Here is a 22,812-nt window from a genome sequence, read left to right as displayed (position 1 = left end):
TTGTTTTTCTCAACAAAAGCTTATTAATTTTTATCCATCTTAAGTTGAGTAAAAAATGAAAAAGTTAAATCATTCATACGCTTGTCCCAACATGCTATAAAAAAGTAAATTAACCTTTAACTTTTAATGCGTGCAAATTTCACGTGATATCTACCTTAATAAGTGGTGAATAAAATATATAATGAATACTGATTATAGATCTATATAGAAGCTAAAATCAAATCTTGATAAAATGATATTGAGAATATAAAACTGTATATTTTATTTAATAGCACCTTATTTCTAAAACTTTTTATTATTTATACATCGGTATTTACTTGTACTTATTATTGTAAAGTAAAAAATGGATTAACATAACTTGAAAAAAGTAATAATTTAGTTTATTTAGCGCTCAATATGGCAATGTTTAGTATCGATGGTCACGTAGCCTTTGTCAAAAATTTCATCTCTATTTCGATTCCCCATAACATAATATATCAACTTTTCTGCCGATAAAGAATGATCTCCGGCATATCCACAATATTTGTGTCTAAATTTTTCAAAATAATGACAAAGATCTGTGGATCTTTTAGATGGAATAAACTCAACTAAACGAAGAATGTTACAATGTCTCATTAAAAGTTGTGCACCAATAAAACCAGAAGATGGAATATAATTGATAATGGGATACTTGACTAAGGAGTCTAACCATTTCCACATATCCCAAAGTGAGTTATAGTTGATCATGTAAAACTTTTCACTCAAGTCATTTTCTCTTTTTTTAAAATAAAAATCAAGAAAAGGTTTTTGAGTTTTGATCCAACTTTCAAACCTCTGGTTTAAAAATGATCTTTCAAAAGTTAGTAATTCTGTTTTATTAGAATGGTACAGTATATTACTTATATCGAAGAAATTGTATATATTTTTTTTAAGAATCATACTATTTACGATTCTTAAATCTGTTTTAGATCCAACATCCACTTCAAATCCCTGTGTCGGAGCGTGATTCAGCCTGAAATGAGATGAATTAATTTATCAACAAAATACTTAAAAATAATCGAATATTTATGAAATAATAACAATAAATTTTTGTAGTATCATAGACCATTATTCATCGTATCTCTCAAGTTACTTAATGAAAACAATTTCAATCTATCAACGCCCATAACACTAAAAAGAGGCAATAAACAAAAAAACACAAGGAAGTTTATTATGTTTTGTATATAAAATAATTATATTGAGACATATAATTATATATATATTAAATGTGAATATCAGTGTGTGTGTTTGTGTTTCAATCATGGCCAAACCAATAAATATAATTGTCTGAAAGTTTATATGTCGCTTTTTAAGGATAAAGAAACAGCTCTGGTAACATTTTCTTTGGTCTTCGGGACCATGACGACCTATAAATAGCATTTTTAGTAGTTCACCTGTACAACCAGGGAACCGGAGTATATTTTGGATATAAGAAGAGTTTTTTTATGCTCAGGGAATTGGCATCGGAAGAATTGAATCTGCCTCAGGGACCAGCAGCCCACAATACAAGGTTATTGGTGCTTTGAAATCTGGCGGTGGTGCAATTTAAACTGGCTTGATGCCCAGTACTTAACCTGTACAGCCGAAGAGCCCAAAATCCGTGGGCGGGGGTGTATTCTAACATATTATAAGTGTTTTTTTGTACATAGAAAAACTCAGAGCCGGGGTGGTATTTTGGGATATTAGGAGGGTTCATTGATGTCCGGGGAAGTGTCTGTGAGACTGAGTCATTTGTATAATCCAGAAAAAAAAAATACATCATAATCGTTTGAAAGAAGAGTGTCTATATATTATTATACACACTTACACTAATAAAACCAATATGAAAGTATTTATAAAAATTTTACTGTCATTTTTTGTTTTGTTTTCTATTAAGCAGAAGAGATGTTAATTAATTTTAATTTCTTAATGTCCCGGGCAACGCAGTTCAAAACCCCATTTGTAATGGAATACGAGGTGCGCTCAAAAAGGGAGATGGTTTTTCAAATTTTGAAGGCAATTTATATTGGGTATGCTCATTTTTTTATTTTTTTATGTTAGTACACTCGCCATGAACAAGTATTTACTTTATTTGTTTATTGTTATTTATATAAATATTTTTTCTTAAAAAATACGAAGTCTTTTTCTTTTTGAATACACCTTGTAAAAGGAAATTTATAGGTAATTATTAAACAAACAAAATAAGATAATTATATGTAGTCAATAAAATTTTATTTTTTCATAATCTTTTAAGTTCCATATTTTTGTAATTATTATAGTGATTGTACTTGATCATGTTAGTTAGCTTGAATTATCTTTTTTTTATCAAAATCTTTGAGTTCTTGTACACTTTTTATATATTTCAATTGATTTTAAAATAAAAATATTATTTACGTAATTTATTACCCAATTCAAAAATAAAATTTCATATATGAATCTAGTTATAGTATGTAAAGGTCAAAAATTACTAATTTTTCACGATTTTGTTTGGAGGAACCAATATATAATTTATTCTCGAATGATACACGTGTTGCTTTCATTCAATAGCATAAAGACACAAGATTACGTTATTTAATTAAAACAGATCTACTATTTAATTAAGTAAAATAAACTAACGTGCATTCATCTAGTATTAAAAATAACAATTTTTTTTTTCATAACTAGAAATTAGTAAAATTTTGGTCAAGGGTTATTTTTAAAAAAATTGTATTTTTCTACCTGGCTGTTACTCGCCTCCCATGATATTTATAGATAACATCATTTAGTAGTAAGTACACTCCCTAGTGATCCAAACACTTTGCATTTTATACTCTAACAGGATATAACTTATTAATTAACAATAAAATTTCAACAAAGTTAATACTATAAATAGATGTGTGTCTGAGCTCTCTTATTAATTAATGTAGCGTTCTTAACTACAATTCTGTGGCACCTACTCCAGAGAGTGTCTTCTGTTATGGCGTCCCATTACTTGCTGATAGTGTGTTTGAGGACCGCGGTGTTTAGCTGACAAATACCGCAGGCCTTCTCCTCGACATGCATCCAAAAGGTGTAGTAAGGGGACATCAGGGCTTTAGGGGGGCCAAAAGTGTGAAAAAAGAGTTCGAAAGGACTCAAAAGACTCATTCAAAAGATTCTTGCAACGGATGAGATGGGGTTCTTTCATTGTTGGTGTCAAAATTGGCCTTTCCACCTTCATAAGGCTCTTTTCACCCATTTTTTAATAGGACTCTAGACAGTTTGGTCTGAAATCCTGAGATCTCTTACATAGCCCCTCATGGACTTGCGGGGATTGACTTGGGCTGTTTTCTTTAACTCCTCCATGCCCAGTTGGGTGTTTTTGATAGAGCCCATCTTCCTCTCCAACATTTCCGATTTTTTCATTAATTTATTAAGATATTTGTATTGAATACCTCTAATGCCAATATTTTTTCTTTTTCCTCTTTGGCTCCTTTTTTATCTAATTTTATATTTCATTCTTAATGCAATTATGACTTTTTTCTCGCCAAAATTGAATCAGAGGAAGGTAAAATAAGACTTTTATAATTTCTAAGTAGCAGGAAAAATAAATGTATAATCATGATGATAACCCTAAAATTTCTATTGTAGAAAGAGATAAACAAAGCATACAAACAAAGAAATACTTATTAAAAAAAATGGGAGTTGCAAAAACCCAAGAAATTTACAAGTTAAAAAAAATACATATAATTGTATAAATAACATGTACTTTAATTGAGATAGCCAGTTCAAAACCTACTCTTAATATAAACCATTCCATAATTCTATTCATAGGAAGTACTATTTAAGAGAATGTAAAATATAGGGTTGTAGTAATTGGATAATTCCTTTTTTTTCAAAGACTTAATTGGATAATCTATAGTAGGATAATTCCATGTCAAGTCAACCAAAATAAAAATGACACCAAACCATCTTCGATTTGGATGATTTTCGGCAAACAAGCCCAAATTTATAAGTAGATTAAGTGTGCAAAATTTCAGCAGATAATTTTGTGAGTAGTTTCTGAGATATAGATACTTGTTTCAGACCAAAATTTTCAACTCCGTTACTTTTTCTTATATATTTGTTTGTCCAAAAGAGCCTCATGAAATTTGGTACTAAGCTATTTTGAAGTATGAAGATTCGAAAAATCAAGGGAAAATGAGAAAATTTAAATAATCGCATTTTTTTTTTTAAATCTGAAATGTACTAGCCAATATTTGATCAAGAATGAATAGGAAACTTTGGCAATATGTTATAAATAAATAGGGGTATCACTGTGCCAAAAATCATAGCTAGTATGGAGGCCAGGGTTGTCAAGGCATCAACTGGATAAGGAGCCATCCATACACAGCTCTTTCTCATAGTCTAAGAAAGTACATTGACGCACATAACGTATAGATATATGGTATATATAGATTGTTATATAACCTGGACACTTTAAGTTTCATTCCTGATAAGTGATTTCTTTATTATTTGTGAGTCCCTTTTGTAATTTGGAATCAAGTGGAAGATTATTCTAGATTTTAAAGATAATGTGCTTCTCTTTTCTTCATAGTTACTCTATTCTACTATTGTATATACATAGTTATTGCAAACTATTATGTAATTATGTCTTTAAAAATATAAGTGATTTCTTAACTTCTTTAGATTTTATTGGAATATTTGAATGTCGTTGCATTTTCCAAGTTTATTCACTCACGAATCACAAGACAAAATTTTCTTATTCAAGTCATCATATTCGGTTATTTTAGAAATATAATTACATTGAACTCTATATTTAATATATTTAAGATAAATGACAAATTAAGATCTTATTGTTAGTTAATGCATTTCATATTTTGTGAATAATATCCACTTACTCTTTATATATAATTAATTTCTTCGCTATAATGATGGTTATATTTATTTGAAAATTTATGTTCTAATTTTTATTTATTCGTAACAACTTTTAATCTTTTTTTAAAATCAATTTTAGTCACGTAATTGTCAGATGGGGAAAAAATCCTACTAATAGAATTGTCGGATAATAACCTAAAATATTATTATATTACGTATTAATACCATTCTTTTGATAAATTTTAATTTCCTTCTCAAGTGACTCCGCTGTGACATCATCAAAATAGCTAGTGCAATTGTAAACAAAAGCAAGTAAATCTTTTATCGACATACCAGTCACCTTGCCAGTTCTTTTGGAAACGGGGCATAAGTATTAAATAACTAATTACTTCGTGTATTTATCAAGAAAAAAAAATTATAAAATAGCCATGACGTATCAAGGGAGAAGTGGAAATCGAGAGAAAATACATAATAATGTAACATTGATACACTTTTTTTTGTGTTAGCAAGGTAACGTTGTGTTGGCTGTACAAGTTTTTTATATTCTAGTTGTAACTTGTAGAAGCACATTTTACAATGGCATCTGTTGTATATCCACACTTGTAATACTTTATTTTACTCTATATACAGGTGATGATGCATTGAAAATAAATATGTTCTGACAATGTGAGCTATATTAATATTAAAAAAGAATTCATTGTATGAATATTTACAAATATGATCGAAACAAATGAAGTTAAATCACCATACCTCCTATTTTTTTTTCTTGTTCATAATGTTGACTATCGTATGATAATTGGTCTCCATAATGAAATTCTCTTAACTTTGAATGTTATACATTTAATTTTTTAGTAGCCAAATTGTATACTGCTATCATTTCCAGTCATGTCATTCTTTAATTCTCTTCAGAGAGGCTTCACGTTACTTTTTAATTTATTTTTGTATTAAATCATCCTCAACTTTATTGATTTTTATCATAATTGATTTAATCCATCTATTGGCTTGTAATTGAGCGGAATAATTCTAAGTTTTCTATAGTTAGTCAATGAAATAAGTATTCCAATACAATCTTCAACTACAATTACATCCTTTTTAACTTTACTTCCCTCTCCGATTTTGAAACTAATAATAAATATGACGTTTGAGTTTTATAAGAAATAAGTGAAATACTTGTCCAAGTTCTTCTTACTTTTTATGAAAAAGTTTTAGCCATTGGTTTTTTCCTGATTTTGCTTCAGTAGGCAGAATAGTCTTGATCCTAAAAGCTAATAAGGATCTTTGATATATTGAGAACTATGGACCATTAACCATGCAAAACTGTCTTTATAAAATCTGTTCATATGTAATTGCAGCAGATTCAATAATATCACAAACACCTACATCCATTCTTTTCAATATGGTTGAAAGGGTAAACTGATAGCTAACTTTTCAGCACAAATAGAATGACACGACGATAATGGCCATTGATTTTGCCAATGCTTTTGATTCTCTATCACACGAACACGTTGTTCGTTCTCTATATCGGAAAGGATTTGGTGACTTTATGATAAGGATCTTTGGAGCAATTCTAGCAGGTTCCCGTACTGTCCTCAAATATGGAAACCTGGAGAATTTCTTAAGAATAAAAGGGGAGTCCGACAGGGTGACCCTAAATCGACATTTCTCTTCAATATCGGTATTAATTGAATTCTGCAAGAAATTCATCGAGATATTCAAATTGTTGGTATCTCATTGATTTTTTAAATAACCTCGGTGTCTAAGTTAGGCTAATGACTTTACTTTAATTGTGTGAGGGAGTGTCTTTGACACCATTACGCCAATTAAAAGAGCCTTTTAACTCTTCTCCAAGGAGTTGCCCTTTCCTCAGGATTAAAAATGAGTCAAGAGAAAACAAATATTTTGAGTTCCTATTCAAATATCTAAATATATCAAACTCCTAGGATCTTGGGTATGGACAATTGGAAGCCGGAAGAACAACACAGAGATTCTTAAAAGTATTGAGTGATCCTGAAGCCTCTTCAGGAACTTGAATTTGAACGTTTGGTACAACATCATAGTATGGAACACAATGTTGTTCCTAGAATGATACATCTTTTAAGAGTAATACCATTCACTTAGAAAACCTTTCAAAAAATAACTGTTATTAAAGATTCATTAATCGAAATGGACAAGAAAAATAATATTTCCTATGACAGAATCCATGCTCCATTGAGGAACGGAGGACTATCCTTGATAGACCTAGGCGAAATGTGGAAGGTCTTAAACTTTCAAAGGTTCAGAAAGATGTGGAAATGCAAGGAACCCTGGTTCTATGTCATAGATAATTTTCTGAAAGAAAGGAAAGGCCACTTTATGGATAATCCTTGCACAGGTTAGAAAAAGGTATTGCAAACTCTGGAATGTTTCTCCAACCGAATGGGAAATTTCTGCAGAGCAAGCAGACATGCATCAATGCATGCTGAATTTTCACTCATTTGGGAAATGCCAATTCGTGAGCGACTTAGCTTGGTAGAAGTAAGAACTCTCTCAGCTGAGATTGCCGCGTACGTCGATTTTTCGAGCTTCCTCATAGATAAGATGACTAAGCAATACTTCAAAACTATTATTGTACTATATAGAGTTGTCCAAACACCTTTTATACCTTTCAAAATGAGAACCTCAAGTGCTACCACTCAAAAAATTCCAAGGTGTGCCACAAAATAATGTATGAAACCGTTCATAGACTATTTAGTCAGAAAAGGCATAGTAAAACTGAGCACAATAGCATCAAAGCTATTAAAATAAATAAATATCGTCCACTGAAAGGTGGCTTAAGTACTAACTTCCTTCTGTAACTTTGGAAGTAGGAGCAAAAAAAAATTCCAACCAAAGTGAAACCACATACCATCTTTTTTGGAATTTTGCTTATCTAAAGGAACTATATGACGGGATTTCCTACGAATTACTTTGGAATTTTAGAGCTACGATCGGTAGAGATGAGATGATTTCTCACTACAATGGGAAGGGAGAAAAAAAGGTTAATTCCATAATTACCAAAACTCAGCAGATAATTTATGCAAAAAGATCAGCAGGAAAATCAAATATCAATGGCATCATCCCAGTGATCAAATTATTAATTTAAGTTTAAAAAAAGGTAAGTTTTGTTTTGATCTTATCTTCGGCTGTTGTTATCTTGTTTTCGGTTTTGTGTATGTATAAATATTCCTTTTCTATTTAATAACTGCGTCAATTTTATTATAAATATTGTTGAGACGAGTTTTTTCTCTGATTGTTTTACAATTTCAATTTTCTTATAAGTTTTGATCACTATGAAGATAAAGTAATGCCAGTTGGCCGAGTAAAAAAATAAATATTAATATATATATTTTACCATTTATTATTGTCTTGTTCCTTGAATCAAGGACATATAAGCATCGATGATATTCGACCATTTGTATGAGGATCGTAGTTGCGGTTCATCAGATGTTAGTAAACCACTATATTCTTTAATGAGACCAATTATACGCTCAGCAAGATCCTTAACATTTTTTAAATGAATTATTGTATCAAAAGCTAGTTGGTATTCATCTCGAACCTTTCATAAGTAAGGATCTGTCTCGAGAAATTTCTTTTATAGGTACAGCCATAGTTTTTTCTAACAAGGAACACAAGATCTCGCGGTCCTACCCTTCTTTGAATTTGTTGTGTGAAAGCATATGCCTTGCATGATCACGTATGGAAAATTTGAAATAAATAGTAGTGCTCCAAAATGTTATCTCAGTTTAAAATAAAATAAGGCTTAATTATTTTACTTATTTATTAAAATTTGGCAATAAAGACTTTTTGGATCAAGTAAAGATAATAAAAGTTTAATTTCTGTACAATGAGGATTTCTTCATACTCAATTTATTAAATTAATTTAGCTAAAAAATTCTTCTTTTTTTTCGAAGAAAGGTCAGTAAATATTTGGAAAAAGTTCAAATTTATCGTAACATAACGTGTTTATTCCATTTCGAGTAATAAATTAAGAATTGTCAATAATTTGGGACATATAAAATATAAATGGTTGTCATTTCTTTTATGAGCAGACAGGGGGAATTACAGAAAAAAATTTAACCTATGGTAGTCTTTGCTTTTTTTGACCAATTAGCACAAAACCTTATTAAAAAAACTGTAAAAAAATTTAATAGCAAATTTATTTTGTTAAATTACTTGTACCTTTAGACTTGTTGTAACACGAATTTAATATTCAGGTCAAATTAAATTTTTTTAGATCGTAAATTTCATAACTTCGGAGCCGTTGAGCTACCTCTAAACATTTTTCAAAACCTTTCAAAATAAATAGACAATTTTTAAGCCTAAAAAAAATCCAGCCCTCGAAGCTCTACATTTCTCAAATTAAAAAAATAAAGCTCCACTCTAGTGGGTATAAATTGATTTTTTTTTCTAATATCGGTGATATAACTACTTCTGTTTGTCTACAGAGTATGAATATTAAATCTGTATATCATATATGACAGTTCATGTTGATGGTTATTTTGACATTTTGATAGTTATTAACTAAAGATACGGAAACAGTTTATACATAAAAGTACGTAAATGTTATATGTAGTAAAAATACATCCATTATTTTTAATTGATTTTTTCCATTAATGTTTATGTCCTTGAAATCAAAATAGTGCTTGCGTCATGAGGTCGGCCTCTACGATTTCCATTATTTTACCCACATTTTCGTTAAGGGTATTCATATCAAATTTGACATAAAAGTTACCAACAAAGAATCAACGAAACCAAAATACCACGTGATTGCCTGTTATAGTATCAGGTCAATAGATGTTATTCACATTTAAGCCATATGGCTTTTTGTTTTACACTTTGTCGAAGAAGAGATGTAAAATATGGCCTACTTTATCTTCGCGTGTGCCCATCTTCGACGCCCCCTCAAACAATACTGAGTCAAAAATGTTATAAAATACATTTTTAGAACAAAATATAATGTTTCTAATGCCATCTAATGTAAACCGAGTACAATTATACAAATTACTTTAGCCATCTTTTGAAAAAAAAGGCATTCCTTTTTACCATAGCTATTATATCCTATAATTATATCATATCATAGCTATCTATATTTTTGGTCTTCTCCTTACTCAAAAAAAAAGTAATGATTTAATATTTTATACAACCTGATTACTTGGGTAAAGTATGTACTTATTAGTTAGATAACTTCTCGGTATTCTTCTCATATTTTCCGTCACGTGAAGTTTGTATACATGTTAGGTTTGACGTTATTAACCCTCTAATTTAATTTCTAAACACGATTGAGCAGGTTTATTCATAGAAATAGTGATTACATAGATATATGTATGAAAGCACTTAACATAGTAGTCCCTTGACAGTAATATAGCTTAGTCAAGGATATTTAGTTTCTATAAGGAGGATTTATTGTGCGAGTATGTTGGAAAAGATTTAGGAAACATGATTCTTCAAGTGATATTTTTATATAGTAAGTATTAAGGACGCAAAAATAACATTCTTAGAAACCTGGATCATTAATTTCAGAATGTGTTAATAACTGATAAACTGCTTAAAGTACCATTCTTAAAAAATCGTTTAAAGAAGTGATATTTGAAATTTAGAATTTGCATTGTTAAAACTATAAAAAAAATACGAATATCTAGTTTAGTGTCAGTCCTTATTTATTAGGAACTGTCCAGTCCTAAGACTGGTCGTATCAGTCTTAGGACAGGTCCTTAAGGCGGTAGGTCCTTTAGACTGTCAATACTTTTACTCATAAAAAAATAGAGTTACGTCATCAAGGAAAACTTTGACTTAGTTTTAGAGTATATTCGTATATACAGGACTGAATGGTCCAGATCAAGACTGAACTGGACAGGAATGGAGTCTTCAGTCCTAAATGAGGACTGACACAAAACTTCGAATATGTATCTGATTATTCACTACTCACTTATCAAAAGATATAATGTCACAAGGAAACCTGTGCCGTACAATTGAATATATAGATTCCCAACACAATTTTAATTTTACAAATATTTATTTACCTTACAACTAGATCATGAGCGTCAATAAATGTTCCTAGTTTTGATCCAATAACTGAACCAGAATTTGAAATAAGTGCACAAGTATTAAACCTCTTATTGTTTAAAAAAGGCGCAGATGGAAATAGGTGATCCTTTTTCATTTTTCTAAAATTTGTATCCCCTTGCTTATAAATTAACACTTTAAAACTTTTCAAAGCATCACAAATCATCTCCTTCTGCTCCATTACGAATCTTTGTTTAGGAGTAAGATTCTTCTTTATATTAGATGAAGATCCTCGATAAACTTCATACAGTTTGTAAATAACGTTTCTATGGATGTCTCGAAGATCAAAGTTGAAACTCTGCAGTTTCTCAAGTTCTAAGATGTCGTCATACACAATCCTATAGTCTCTATATTTTTCAAAGGTCAATTTTTTTGTCTTTAATTGCTGCTCCATGAGTTTTCTATGATTAAATAGAATCTTGGCTCCATCAATGTTAATAGTTGTGATTGTTGGGAAACAATTGTTGTATAAGAATATCATTAGAACAGTAATAGCAACAAGGAGGATAAGGTATCTCCTTTTTGTATGATTACAATTCATGTTGGAGATGAGTCGATATAATAAATCTATTTGAACATAACTTCAAGTTATAAAATGAACAACTGTTTGTAAATTTGTCAAAAAAGAAAAAGGAAAAAAAATAATACAATTAACACCTGCTTCCAGTTGAACAAAGTAAGTTGCCTCATTTTTTGAATTTACAATGAGACTTGATTTATATTTAAGCAGCTAAACAGGAACAAACATAATAAGACTATATAATTTAAAATACATATGTATAGAATGATTATAAAGTGAAATATTATCTACTTTTTTAAGTTATAAGAAAATCATGGATCAAAGATGTTTCCATTGTAGAAGCCGTTGTAGTTGTTTCTCAAGGGAGTGACAAAATTTGCTCTCTTTAAAGTAATCCATTCTTATTGAGTTAGCTATTTACTCTATTATAATGAATTTGTAATTTGAGTACCTTTTCACATTAAACGATTAGTCTTATTAAGCATTAACATCTTAACCATATAATTCTAGAAAACTCTTAGTGAAGGCTCACGCCTTCCAAATACAAATGGTGTAGAAGAACTGAGAAAATACGACTATGACCTAACATAAGAATGTATAACTTTATCAAAAAAGAAGGCTCTGGTAGGGTTGATATTGGAATTAAATCATTTTATAAAATGAAATTCATAAAAAGTGTAATTTATAAATGCCTCCATCACAATATTAGTCCAGTCTATCTTCCATGAAGGAGGATACAGGAGATTGGCTCCTCTCCTCTACACTTTTTCTCAAACTCGTCTTTCATCTATTTCCTTCACTTCTCCTGCGATCTTCTAATTTTATTTTTGTGAATGATTTTACGTTAATGTTTTATTAAATTAATTAATTACTCTATTTTTATGATATTAAGTATATGCAAATTATTTTGAAATAAGTTTTGGCTATGAATTTATCAAATATTTAATTAACGGGGTTAACTTGAACTACTTATAGGGCTCAATTATGATATATCAATACCAAGTATCATCAAATCGTAAACTTATTTAACTTAAGGTTAAGTTATATTTAAAATTTCATCATATTTGAACGCTTCACATGAAGGACAATCAATATAATTCCCTTAATATGAATATCTGTAAATTACATAAAGAAAACCAGTACCGGAAAATATAGAGAAAAAAAGCACATTTTCTCTCATTTTCAAAGTGAAATTTATATAGCTTAGGGTTATCTTATCTTTTTGAAAATTACATTTTTGAAATACACTTGAAAAAACAACAGAGTTAAAAAAACACTATTGGCTTTTGATTTTCAACAAAATGAAAAATACGACTCGATCTACTACCTATATATTATTGATAGAGACGTAGTTGGATTGAACACTTGTGTATACTTATAGAAGAAGCTAAGCAACGCTGCGGAATTTTTTGGAAGTTATATGTGTAAGTACTCAGTGCATTCAGATTTGAATTAAGGATATACATCAGAGTAACTCTTATCTATATTCTTTTTATATACGGAGTTAGGCTTGTATCATATGTGTTTTCTCCTTCCCAACCATGTCAGGGCTGCTCACAGTTAGTTTAATGAAACACCATGACAGCTAAGCTGCTCTACTTTCAAACATTCTTCAAATTGTCAAAGTTACAACGTTAATTTTTGTTTTCTTTTTCTCCTCTTCTTTTTTATGACATACCGGGGTAGATATAATATTCATCACTTGGCATGATACTAGAAACCTTTAGGCTATGACACATCATAAGTCAAAAGACCATTCGTAAATTTTTTTTAAGAAAAATTATTTATGAGATGTACTTAGTCAAAGATATACCTATATAAACACATAAAATTCCCTTAATATGAATACCTATAAATTAGACATAGAAAGCCAGGACTGGAAAAATATAGAAGAAAACAAGAACAAAAATTTCCACCGCTGCGAAAGGTCTTTATCAAATAACGTTTCTTATTGCCTTCAAATTTTAATTTTTTTGGAATCCTTTACCATACCTATATATAGGTATGAAGGGTTCTAGGATGTTACGCCCCGGGTAGTTTTGCCCGGGAATTTCTTCCCTGGGAAGTTTCACCATGGGAAGTTTTGCCCTCATAAATTTATTATAGCAGAAATTTATGCTATAACCGGATATAATTTAAGATTTAGAATGAGTTTTCTCCTACAATTGACGTCATTTTTAATGTATTTTTGCATTTATTAGTGTAAAATGAGTGTATTTAAGTCAATTTTAATTTATTTTCAAATAGAGCATATTAAACATGAATGTTGCACCTCTTTCTAAAGAGTCCGAACGGAATTCTTTACAAGCCGTTATATTTCTGATGAGAGAAAAGACGAAGAAACTCTATAAACAAATAAATAATCATTTGATGAAGTCTTAATTAATTATATTTCGCAAAAGCCTGCTGATTGGAGACTTTTTGGGAAGGAACTCTACCAATAAGGAGCACAACCAATCTGGCAACAGTAACTGCATCATGAACTTATTAGTGAACCAACAGATTGCCATCAGCGATCAGATCAATGACTCGGACTGGTCGACAGGGCATCTAGGACAGATCCGGTTGTACAATTTTTACATGTTAAAGCTGAAGCAGGCCTTTTTCAGGGTATTAAGGAGCACTAGTCCAGTAAGTCCTTGGGCCTCTTCTAGTTGTTCAAGCAGGTTGTGCTTCTTTTAAGACGAGAAGATCTCTGTGGAAGCCAAGGTGTCACATAAACGACAGGTGGCTTGTGTAGGATTCCAAGGATGTGCTTCTCATAGACAAAACTAAGTAACTGGCATCTGTGAACGTCCTGTTTGTCTTCATCCAGGAGGGGGCTAGGGGCATGTCACGCCTCATATAAAGCTGGGATTGTAGAGTCTCTCAACTCCTTCAATTGCAGCTTGAATAAAAGGTACCAACAAGAGTGCTCACTTTAACTTGGGATCCTTGAGACAACGCAGTCAATCTTCCTCTCCTCTTTTTTCACCTATTGCGCTCAATCAATGTAGTTTTAAATTTGATTCAGAACTAATTCAGTGTCATAAAATGTATCATGTAACTCCAAACAAATCTTTTTATGCCATCGTAAGGTCTTGAAATGTAATTGCATCGTTTACATTGGACTCCTATTAGAAAATGTATTAAGTTTTATTTACTTTTTCCTACTTGAATGCAGTTTTGTTTATTGAATAAACGATTTATTTATAAATGCTTGTTTTTATTAGTTTGTTCAGCTCAGTTATAAAATTGTTTAAATAAAATTCACATTATGATCTGAAAAAAAAGTCAAAAATGCTAGATGACTTAGTCCGAGTTTTCCCCAAGCACGACCATATATTAATTTATAAAATCCCTTGAGCATACTCAAAACTCAGAGTCTGTAAAAAATTCGTTGAAACCTCGATACTTAATTCTAAAAAGGAATGAAAAAATTGAATCCAGGAATTATCTTTATTTATAAAACAAAGTTTATTTGTAAACATGTATGGATGTTTGTATTTCTGTCCAGTGTACAATTGAAGAGTTGAGCACACCCTCATATTATTCCCAGTGTCATGTTATGGGCCAAATTTACACATTTTTTAACTTTAGACTACAAAAAAAAAAAAAACCTCTTATTGAAATTTTCAGACTTAAATTTTCTTGACTTGTCCTTAATGTACCACAACATTAGAGATAATAATAAAAATATTTATTACCATTAAGTTTTTCAAAAAATAAACTTTTGTTCCATAGTAAACTTATGGATCCAGTTGTAACTGGATCATTTTGATCCAGTTATTCTAAATAGTATTTTATGGTATACCATCCATTTATCCACCTTATAAAATATTTATAAATATTCTCTTAATGATGTAATATGATCATTTCATGTTGACATGTATACACAATAAGAGTACTGTAATTTAAAAAAAAGAAGTTAGAGATCAATATATGGGGCGTTCAAAAAGTCATTGACTACCTATATGACGATACTTAAGAAGTTTATTTAGTTCTAATCCAATTTTTTCATTTATACTAACTAAAACTGGATTTGTTAAGTTACGAAAAATGGTGTAACAATGTCATTTGTTATTTTTTGACAAAAATTGCAGCAAAAAATTGCCACGTTGATATTCACCAGCCATGGAAAATTTGATATTAGTAAGAGATTGAAGGTCAATAAAAACATGAATTTTTGGGCCAAGAAATTTCGTTCTCCCTTTCAGACTCACAAGGAGTTGAAAAGAAAATCAAAGATAATTATAGTCAATTCTTGATCTCTTTGATCATATTAGAACTAATTAGAATAAACTTTTTTTAATAACTTTGCCAAAATTTGCGAGAATTTGATGAAACACTGGTGTCCCTCTGGGTGTGATGGGTAATTTTTTATTATGTAGAAACAAAATACTAAAGTTACGCTATAGAAATGAATTTTTACCATTTTTTAATTATTTTGATATTTGATATTTTTATTTATAGTTCAATCAAGTAATAATTCTCCTATGAAAAAGTTTGATTTTCTATATTTTTGCTTGTACAGAAAGGTACATCTATTTATTTTTTGTGCTAACTCCGGTAAAGGTCCAATTGTCCATTATAACAAATACATTTTTCTTTTCGTTGGTCTACACGATTGGAGCACCCTCTTACGCCCTTCATAAAATTTAATCAGACTCTTTTTAATTATAAATTTGAAGTCAAGCAGCGATAATTTATTTGGGTATTTAATGTTATAAGCGATATAATTCTTATAGCATAGAATTGTGTTGATGACTGAATCTTTGTGTTAAGAAACAGTTATTCAATCTATGAGATCGACTCCACCATGCCTTTGTTGTAGAGCTTAACATTGGTAGGACAATAATTTTTGTGAACCTTTTGTTCAGATAAACTATCAGTGTCTTAATTTATATTCACTCTAATCAACTTTGAGATTTTCATCAAAGTGAAAATTTCGAAGTATCATAATAAAAACATGAACGTTGGCTTCAAGAGTCAATGAAGCATCTTTTGCATTTGTTTCTGTGGTAAATTCTTCATAGCTATAACTTAAGTATGTATTTGAATCATATAATGAATTGTCAATGTCTTCTTAATCAGCACTGTCTGCTTTGTCTAAAATGATATAATTTTGGTTACTATTAGTGCTGCTAAAAAAGGTTAAAATATCTTCTTTTATGTTTTTGTTTTTTTTTCATTCATGAACAACTCTACATTCAATAATAAAGTATTTATAAAAATATTTGTATGTACAAACATGTATTAATTGCTAATCAGTCTACTAATAAAGATTACTTTAATATGCATACTCAAAAAGGACAAAAACCAACGAAACATGTCTCATCCTGAATAAATTTTTTAAATCTAATAAAAAAAGAAAGAAGATAACTTTCAAACCCAGAGGAACACCAGTGTCACAACAATTTTAAACTGCCATAACGTTTGCATTTTTCATCAAAACATTACAAAATTTTCAACAATTACTCCTTATACTATACAATTAAGACAAAATTTAAATTATCCATAAATAAAAAGCATATGAGAGGAGAAATGTTATTTTATGGAATTCCAAAAAAAATGACAGTTTGAAGACTCATATAAGACTAATATAAAGTCCTATGGTAATTTTTTTTTATAAATTCTAGAGATCTACTATTACTTATTCTAATAATTTATAAATATCTTAATATAATGAATATGCAAGGACAAATGAATGAAAATACGGGACACCAGTGTCCCGTCGATGCAAAAGGATTAATACATGATAAAATTCGAATATACTTTTTCCAACGAAGTTCCTATTCTGTATTTGCTTATAAGTGATATTTTTAGACTTTCCCTAAAATGGTAAAATATTGTGCTACTTTTGTTACAAAGAAATACTTAAATGACAAAAATGTTATATAGCTAGATAAGCGTGTTGAGTTCCATGAAGAAATCATGATCAGACAACGTTCCACCTACCAAAAAAACGAATAAAGAAATTAAAAGAATAAACTCTCAATAAATAGTTGATGTCTGATGTCTTTAAAATGTATTAAGAATAAATATATAAACAATCCATTATATTTGTTTGCTTGATAATTTCAGTTCCATATTTGTTAATTGATTAAATATATTGTTAATAATATCACCTTCCTAGCTAAAACTTGTGTTATTTATCAAACTGTTTCGCTCATCAATAAAATCATGTTATTATCATAATGATGGATGGCAGGAGAAAAGGAAATAGGGAGACCTGTGATTCTCTTCAGTCTATGTATACTATTGAATTAACGTCTATTAACAAGAAGTAAGAGTCTCTGAATCACCCACTCATGAAAACAATTAACCAAAAAGAGAGTTGATTATGTGGAAAGGGAGCTGGATTGTCTCAAACAATGGACTTACTATGATCTACGGGAGAAAGATGACTATAAAAGAAAACTGATCATTTATGGTCTACCGTAAGAAATTGAGTCAGAAGAGATAATTGTAGAAAAGTTTAGAATTGCAAAATGTAAAGTCAAATACGCATTTCGTATAAGGAGTAAGCAGAATGGATCACCCCCAATTATAGTGCGGTTAGTTGATGTCCCGACCATACAACTTATTATAAGCAAGAAAACAAATAAATGAAGAAAACAAATAAATTTGAGTTTTAAGGCATGCCTCACAAAATACCAAAGAGACGTCGAAAAGAAGGTCTATGAAGATTTAAAATAATGCAGCAAACCCAGACCTCCTTCAGCTTGTAAGGAGGTCTGGGAAGATAAGAATCTCAAAAGGAAAAACTAAAGATATATTACATATATATCAGGAGCTTATTCCACAAAATCCATTCTCTTCAAATGATTATTGACAACCACCAACTTTCATTGATCTATATCACCGAAACTTGGTTATATAATCCTTTAAACACAAAAATCATTGAATCCAACTTTATTCTAATTTATCGAACGGATCGTAACTGAACCACCAAGTCCATGATATTTTTTTTAAACTGTGTACAATTCAAGTTCAAAATTTGAAATGCATGTGTGTATATAGATCCCTCAACTCTAATAAAAAAAGTTAACCCTTGTGCTCTCTTCTTTCATCAAGGAAATGCAAAACTCAAATATTGTGGGCGGGGACTTAAATATTCCTGCAGTTGACTCAAATACTCCGAGACCTTATTGTAACTCAGTAAATCTACTTATCCCACCCTTCCTTGACTCCTTCCTCTATCAATACATCACTGAATATCCACACATCAAAGGAAATATATTAGATCTTGTCCTCTCTAATTTATCATTTAAAATTATGCCAAAGTCTTGAAGGAGGTGCCCCTTTCAGATTACTACCCCATTGTTATTGATACTGATTATATCGTCAAGTTGAGAAAGCCATACGAACCACCCACCAACACTCTAGATTTTAAAATGGCCAATTAAATATCAATCCCATTCAAGCTTGTTATCCATTGACTGGGTTTCAATCGTCTTCATCCCGAATACCTCACAGAACATGGTAGTGGGTGTCGAGGATATGTGGTCTAACTTTTGAGACATAATTCCCTCCCTTATCGATAAGTACGTTCCCAACAAAGAGCCTCATACTAATAAAGACTATGCAAAAATCAGAGTATCAAAGAAGAAAAGAAAATCCTGCTGTCAATACAAAAAATTCCAATGTCCTCAAAACTTAGAAAAGTATAAAGCTCTCCAAAATGCTGTTAAACTTCTGGTGTCTTCGAGTTGACGTAAATTTGAAGATAAATTGTTAACTAACTTTGATAAAAATAACCTCAAGCCTGATTTCTCTTATATGATGCACAAATTTGGGCCGCGCAATATGATTTTTAACAAATTTGAACAGAATGACGGTACTTGAAATACCGATAACCATAGTATTGGAAATCTTTTATACAATTTGTTTTCTTAGTTTACTCAACAGAATCTTAGACTCCCAAAATTGATGAAGCCCTCCCAAATAACTGTCCTCGCCTATCCAAGATTTTCTTTGCAGAACCAGTTGTCCTACGGGTATTTCTTCTCTCAATAATTCTTTCTCGTCGCGTCCTGATCGGATCTTTTTTTTTCTTCTTGAAGAAGCTTAGTAACGTTATTTATTTCATTCTTACTATAATATTCAACAAGTCGATGCAGGAAGATTACAGAATGCCAACCAACAATTATGACCCCCCTCCCTTCCACATCATTATTATTAAGTACTTTAATGTTTTATGCACCTAAAGGGTTAGTAAAGATAATTCGATGATTGAAAATGTCGATAATTTTCAAAAAAAAAAAAATTGACAAATCCACAGCTTGGTGCCGTTTAACTGGGAAAAAACCAATATTATCCCAATATACAAGAAAGGAAAACATAAGGATGTTCGTAATTACCGACCAATTTCAATCACAACCACCCAAATCTCTCGACAAATGGAGAAGAAAATCCATTCTATAGGTATTCATAATTTTTTTTGGGGTACTAGTGTCTCTCTGGGTTTGAAAGGAATTTTTCTTCTTTTTTTATTAAATTTAAAGGAGAAGAAATGTGTCTTTGGTTTCTGTCCTTTTAGAGTATTTATATTAAAGTAGTATATAAATTTGCAAGTAATACATGTACATACAAATATTTCTTATGAATACTATTTTATTACAATGTAGAGTAGTTTATAAATGGAAAGAATACAAAGAACAAGATGTTTGAACCTTTTTAACAGCACCATAAAGGACCAAATTTATAGCATTTTAAACGAAGCAGGCATTGCTAATCAAGACGGCATTGACAATTTATTATATGATTCTGATATATAAGCTGTAGCTGATGAAGAGGTTTTTACAGAAACAAAGTTTAATATGCTTCATGTACTCCTGAAGCCAACATTCACGTTGTTATTATGATATTTCAAGATTTTCACTATGATGATAATCTCAAAGATGATGAGAGTGATCAAGCATATTAGGTAAAACCACTCAAAGTCTATCTGAACGAAAGGTTCACAAATTTTTTGTCCTACAATTGTAAAGCTCTACAACAAAGGCATGGGAAAGTCGATCTCATTGGTCAAAGAACTGCTTCGTACAACTAAGGCTCAGTTATGAACATGATTTTATCTAAGAATAGATATATTATGTGTAAATAGCTTATAACACTATATGTTAACGCTTATAACATTAAATATCCATATAAATTATCGCTTCTTTACTTCAAAGTTGTTATTGTTAAGAGTCTTATTAGATATTTTAAAAGGCGTAAGAGGGCAATCCAATTGTCTAGACCAACGAAAAGCAAAAAATGTATTTGTTATAATGGACAGTCATCGTGGAAATTTTCCAGAGTTTGAACAAAAAGAAAAAGATGTGCTTATTGAAATAATAAAACTGTAGGAAATCGAACTTTGGTCATTTGTATGGCCTGTAATCTTGCTTTATGCCTAGTAAAAGAAAGAAATTGATCCGTGGTGTTTCACATGTAAAGCAGTCGTTAAATTTTTATTAATCAACTTTCCATTGTAGAATTATTACTTGTTTGATGAAAAATAAAAATTATATCAAAATTATTAATAAATGTTAAGAATTAACTCCATGTGTAACTTTAGTATTTAGTTTATAAATAATAAAAAAACTATCATTCACACACTGAGGGACACTAGTTTACCATCAAATTCTGGCAAATTTATTTAAAAAGTTAATTCGAATTAGTTCTAATATGATCGAAGAGATCAAGAATTGACTATAATTATTTTTATAACACTAATACAAATACAATACAAAGTATACAAAAGTGCAATAAATATTGTAAAATATTTCTGTGTCGAAAGCTATTATAAGACGGAAATGATACATGTCTGCTGCAGGAATTATATTAGTTAATAGAACATAAATTTAAGGATCAAGAGTTTGTGCAAGAAGTTTAAATCACAAAATCAATTCCAATAATTTAAATCTTTTAAGATTCATAGAAAAAACAATAGAAGAAAGAAGATACACACGATACTAGGGAATGGACAGAAAATAACCTCCCCGCTGAAGATTGTAGAACATGTGCAAAATTACTACCCAGACCTCTGCTGCTCAAAGAAAGCAATCATAAAGGAAACAGTACCAGAGAACATAAGGAAAAAAAAAAGAATTAAACAAAAGAAATATTTACTGATAACAAAGTGTACAACACTAGGTCGGCTTCCGATTTTTAATTCCTTGAGCCATTGGCAAATACTAATTACCTACAATATAGCTTTTTTAAATCAAACTATACGGATATGGAACTGTCTCACGAAGAGGTGAGAAGAACATCTTCACTTTGAGGTTTTAAGAGACTCTTAAAAAATAATCCACATCTACGATAGTTCCACACTAGAAATCTCATGTGTGATTTTGTTTTGTTTTCCATTTTGTCATTAAATTCTATCAAATAATTTTACTACCCTATTGTAAATCACAATTCCCACTTGTATTTCATTTAATTTTATTCATACTATCTCATTTAATTCTACCACATTATATCATTTCATTTTACCATATTATTTTAACAAATTTTATCATATTGTTTTATTATACCTTTTCAGATTTGTTTATTATATTTTATCATGAGTTGACATTATTGGGCTTTCTTTTTAGACACTAGTCGAAACCAAACAAACAAATGAATAAATTAACATAATTATTTATGTAACTTTTAAAATACAACGACAGTGGAGAAGATAAAAATGTTACTAGTGACATAATACAGATAAACTCTTGTCGAATAAATATTTGTCAAATAAGTTCAAGACTGATCAAGATTAAGAAGAGCTATCATCATTTTGAATCAGGTTCTTTCAAGATAATACGAATATAGTTCATTCATAAACTACTGATTCTCACAAAGATGAGGAAAGTGACCAATATTTATTCTCATGAAGGTCATGAATATTTTTATCTAGGAATGATTACTTTCTAGCTCCTAAGTAAAGACAATAACAACGGTCAACATCTCCAAAGTACTTATCCTCATTCAATTAATATAAATATAAATACTATGTTTATCGAAGCCCTCTGATCTCTTGTGCAATGGAAAGAAATAGCTATTTTTTAATATTTTGTTGTAAATATTGGAGCATTTTTGAATTTGATACCCAGGACTCATACTTATCAATTTGACTTTTCTTTGTTTATGTTTATATTTAATGCACACTTGATGATATCCAGATGGTCCCTTTAAATATATTTAAATATACTGAAATCCATTTTAATTTATTTATTTAGTATCTGCACTATAATTGTTTTTATTAAGTTAGGAGTTTCAATGTAATTATTCATTTTAGAACCCATTGGTTGTGGCTAATATCAAGTTATTTTTTTTAAAGTTTATAAGATTCCTTGTTTGAATATGATTGAAAATAAGTAAAAAATAGTGATTTCCGTACTACAAATACAATTTCATTTTTTTAA

At 30.1% G+C, this 22,812-nt stretch overlaps 2 protein-coding genes across 2 annotated transcripts in view; one reads left to right on the top strand and one right to left on the bottom strand.

Moving 5' to 3' along the window:
* The window catches only part of LOC121120529 (uncharacterized), a 191,557-nt gene that overhangs the window by 43,855 nt on the left and 124,890 nt on the right, over positions 1-22,812 (top strand). The window lies entirely within an intron of this gene.
* LOC121120757 (beta-galactoside alpha-2,6-sialyltransferase 2) lies at positions 239-11,519 on the bottom strand. The gene is made up of 2 exons (XM_040715609.2): positions 10,872-11,519; positions 239-991 (listed from the first exon to the last, which is right to left on the bottom strand). The coding sequence occupies exons 1-2, from the start codon at positions 11,453-11,455 to the stop codon at positions 385-387; spliced, it is 1,191 nt and encodes a 396-aa protein (XP_040571543.1). The 5' UTR covers positions 11,456-11,519; the 3' UTR covers positions 239-384.

This window comes from Lepeophtheirus salmonis, chromosome 6 (genome assembly GCF_016086655.4).
Source record: "Lepeophtheirus salmonis chromosome 6, UVic_Lsal_1.4, whole genome shotgun sequence".
Taxonomy (NCBI): Eukaryota; Metazoa; Arthropoda; class Copepoda; order Siphonostomatoida; family Caligidae; genus Lepeophtheirus; species Lepeophtheirus salmonis.
This window is presented reverse-complemented; position numbering and strand designations above follow the sequence as displayed.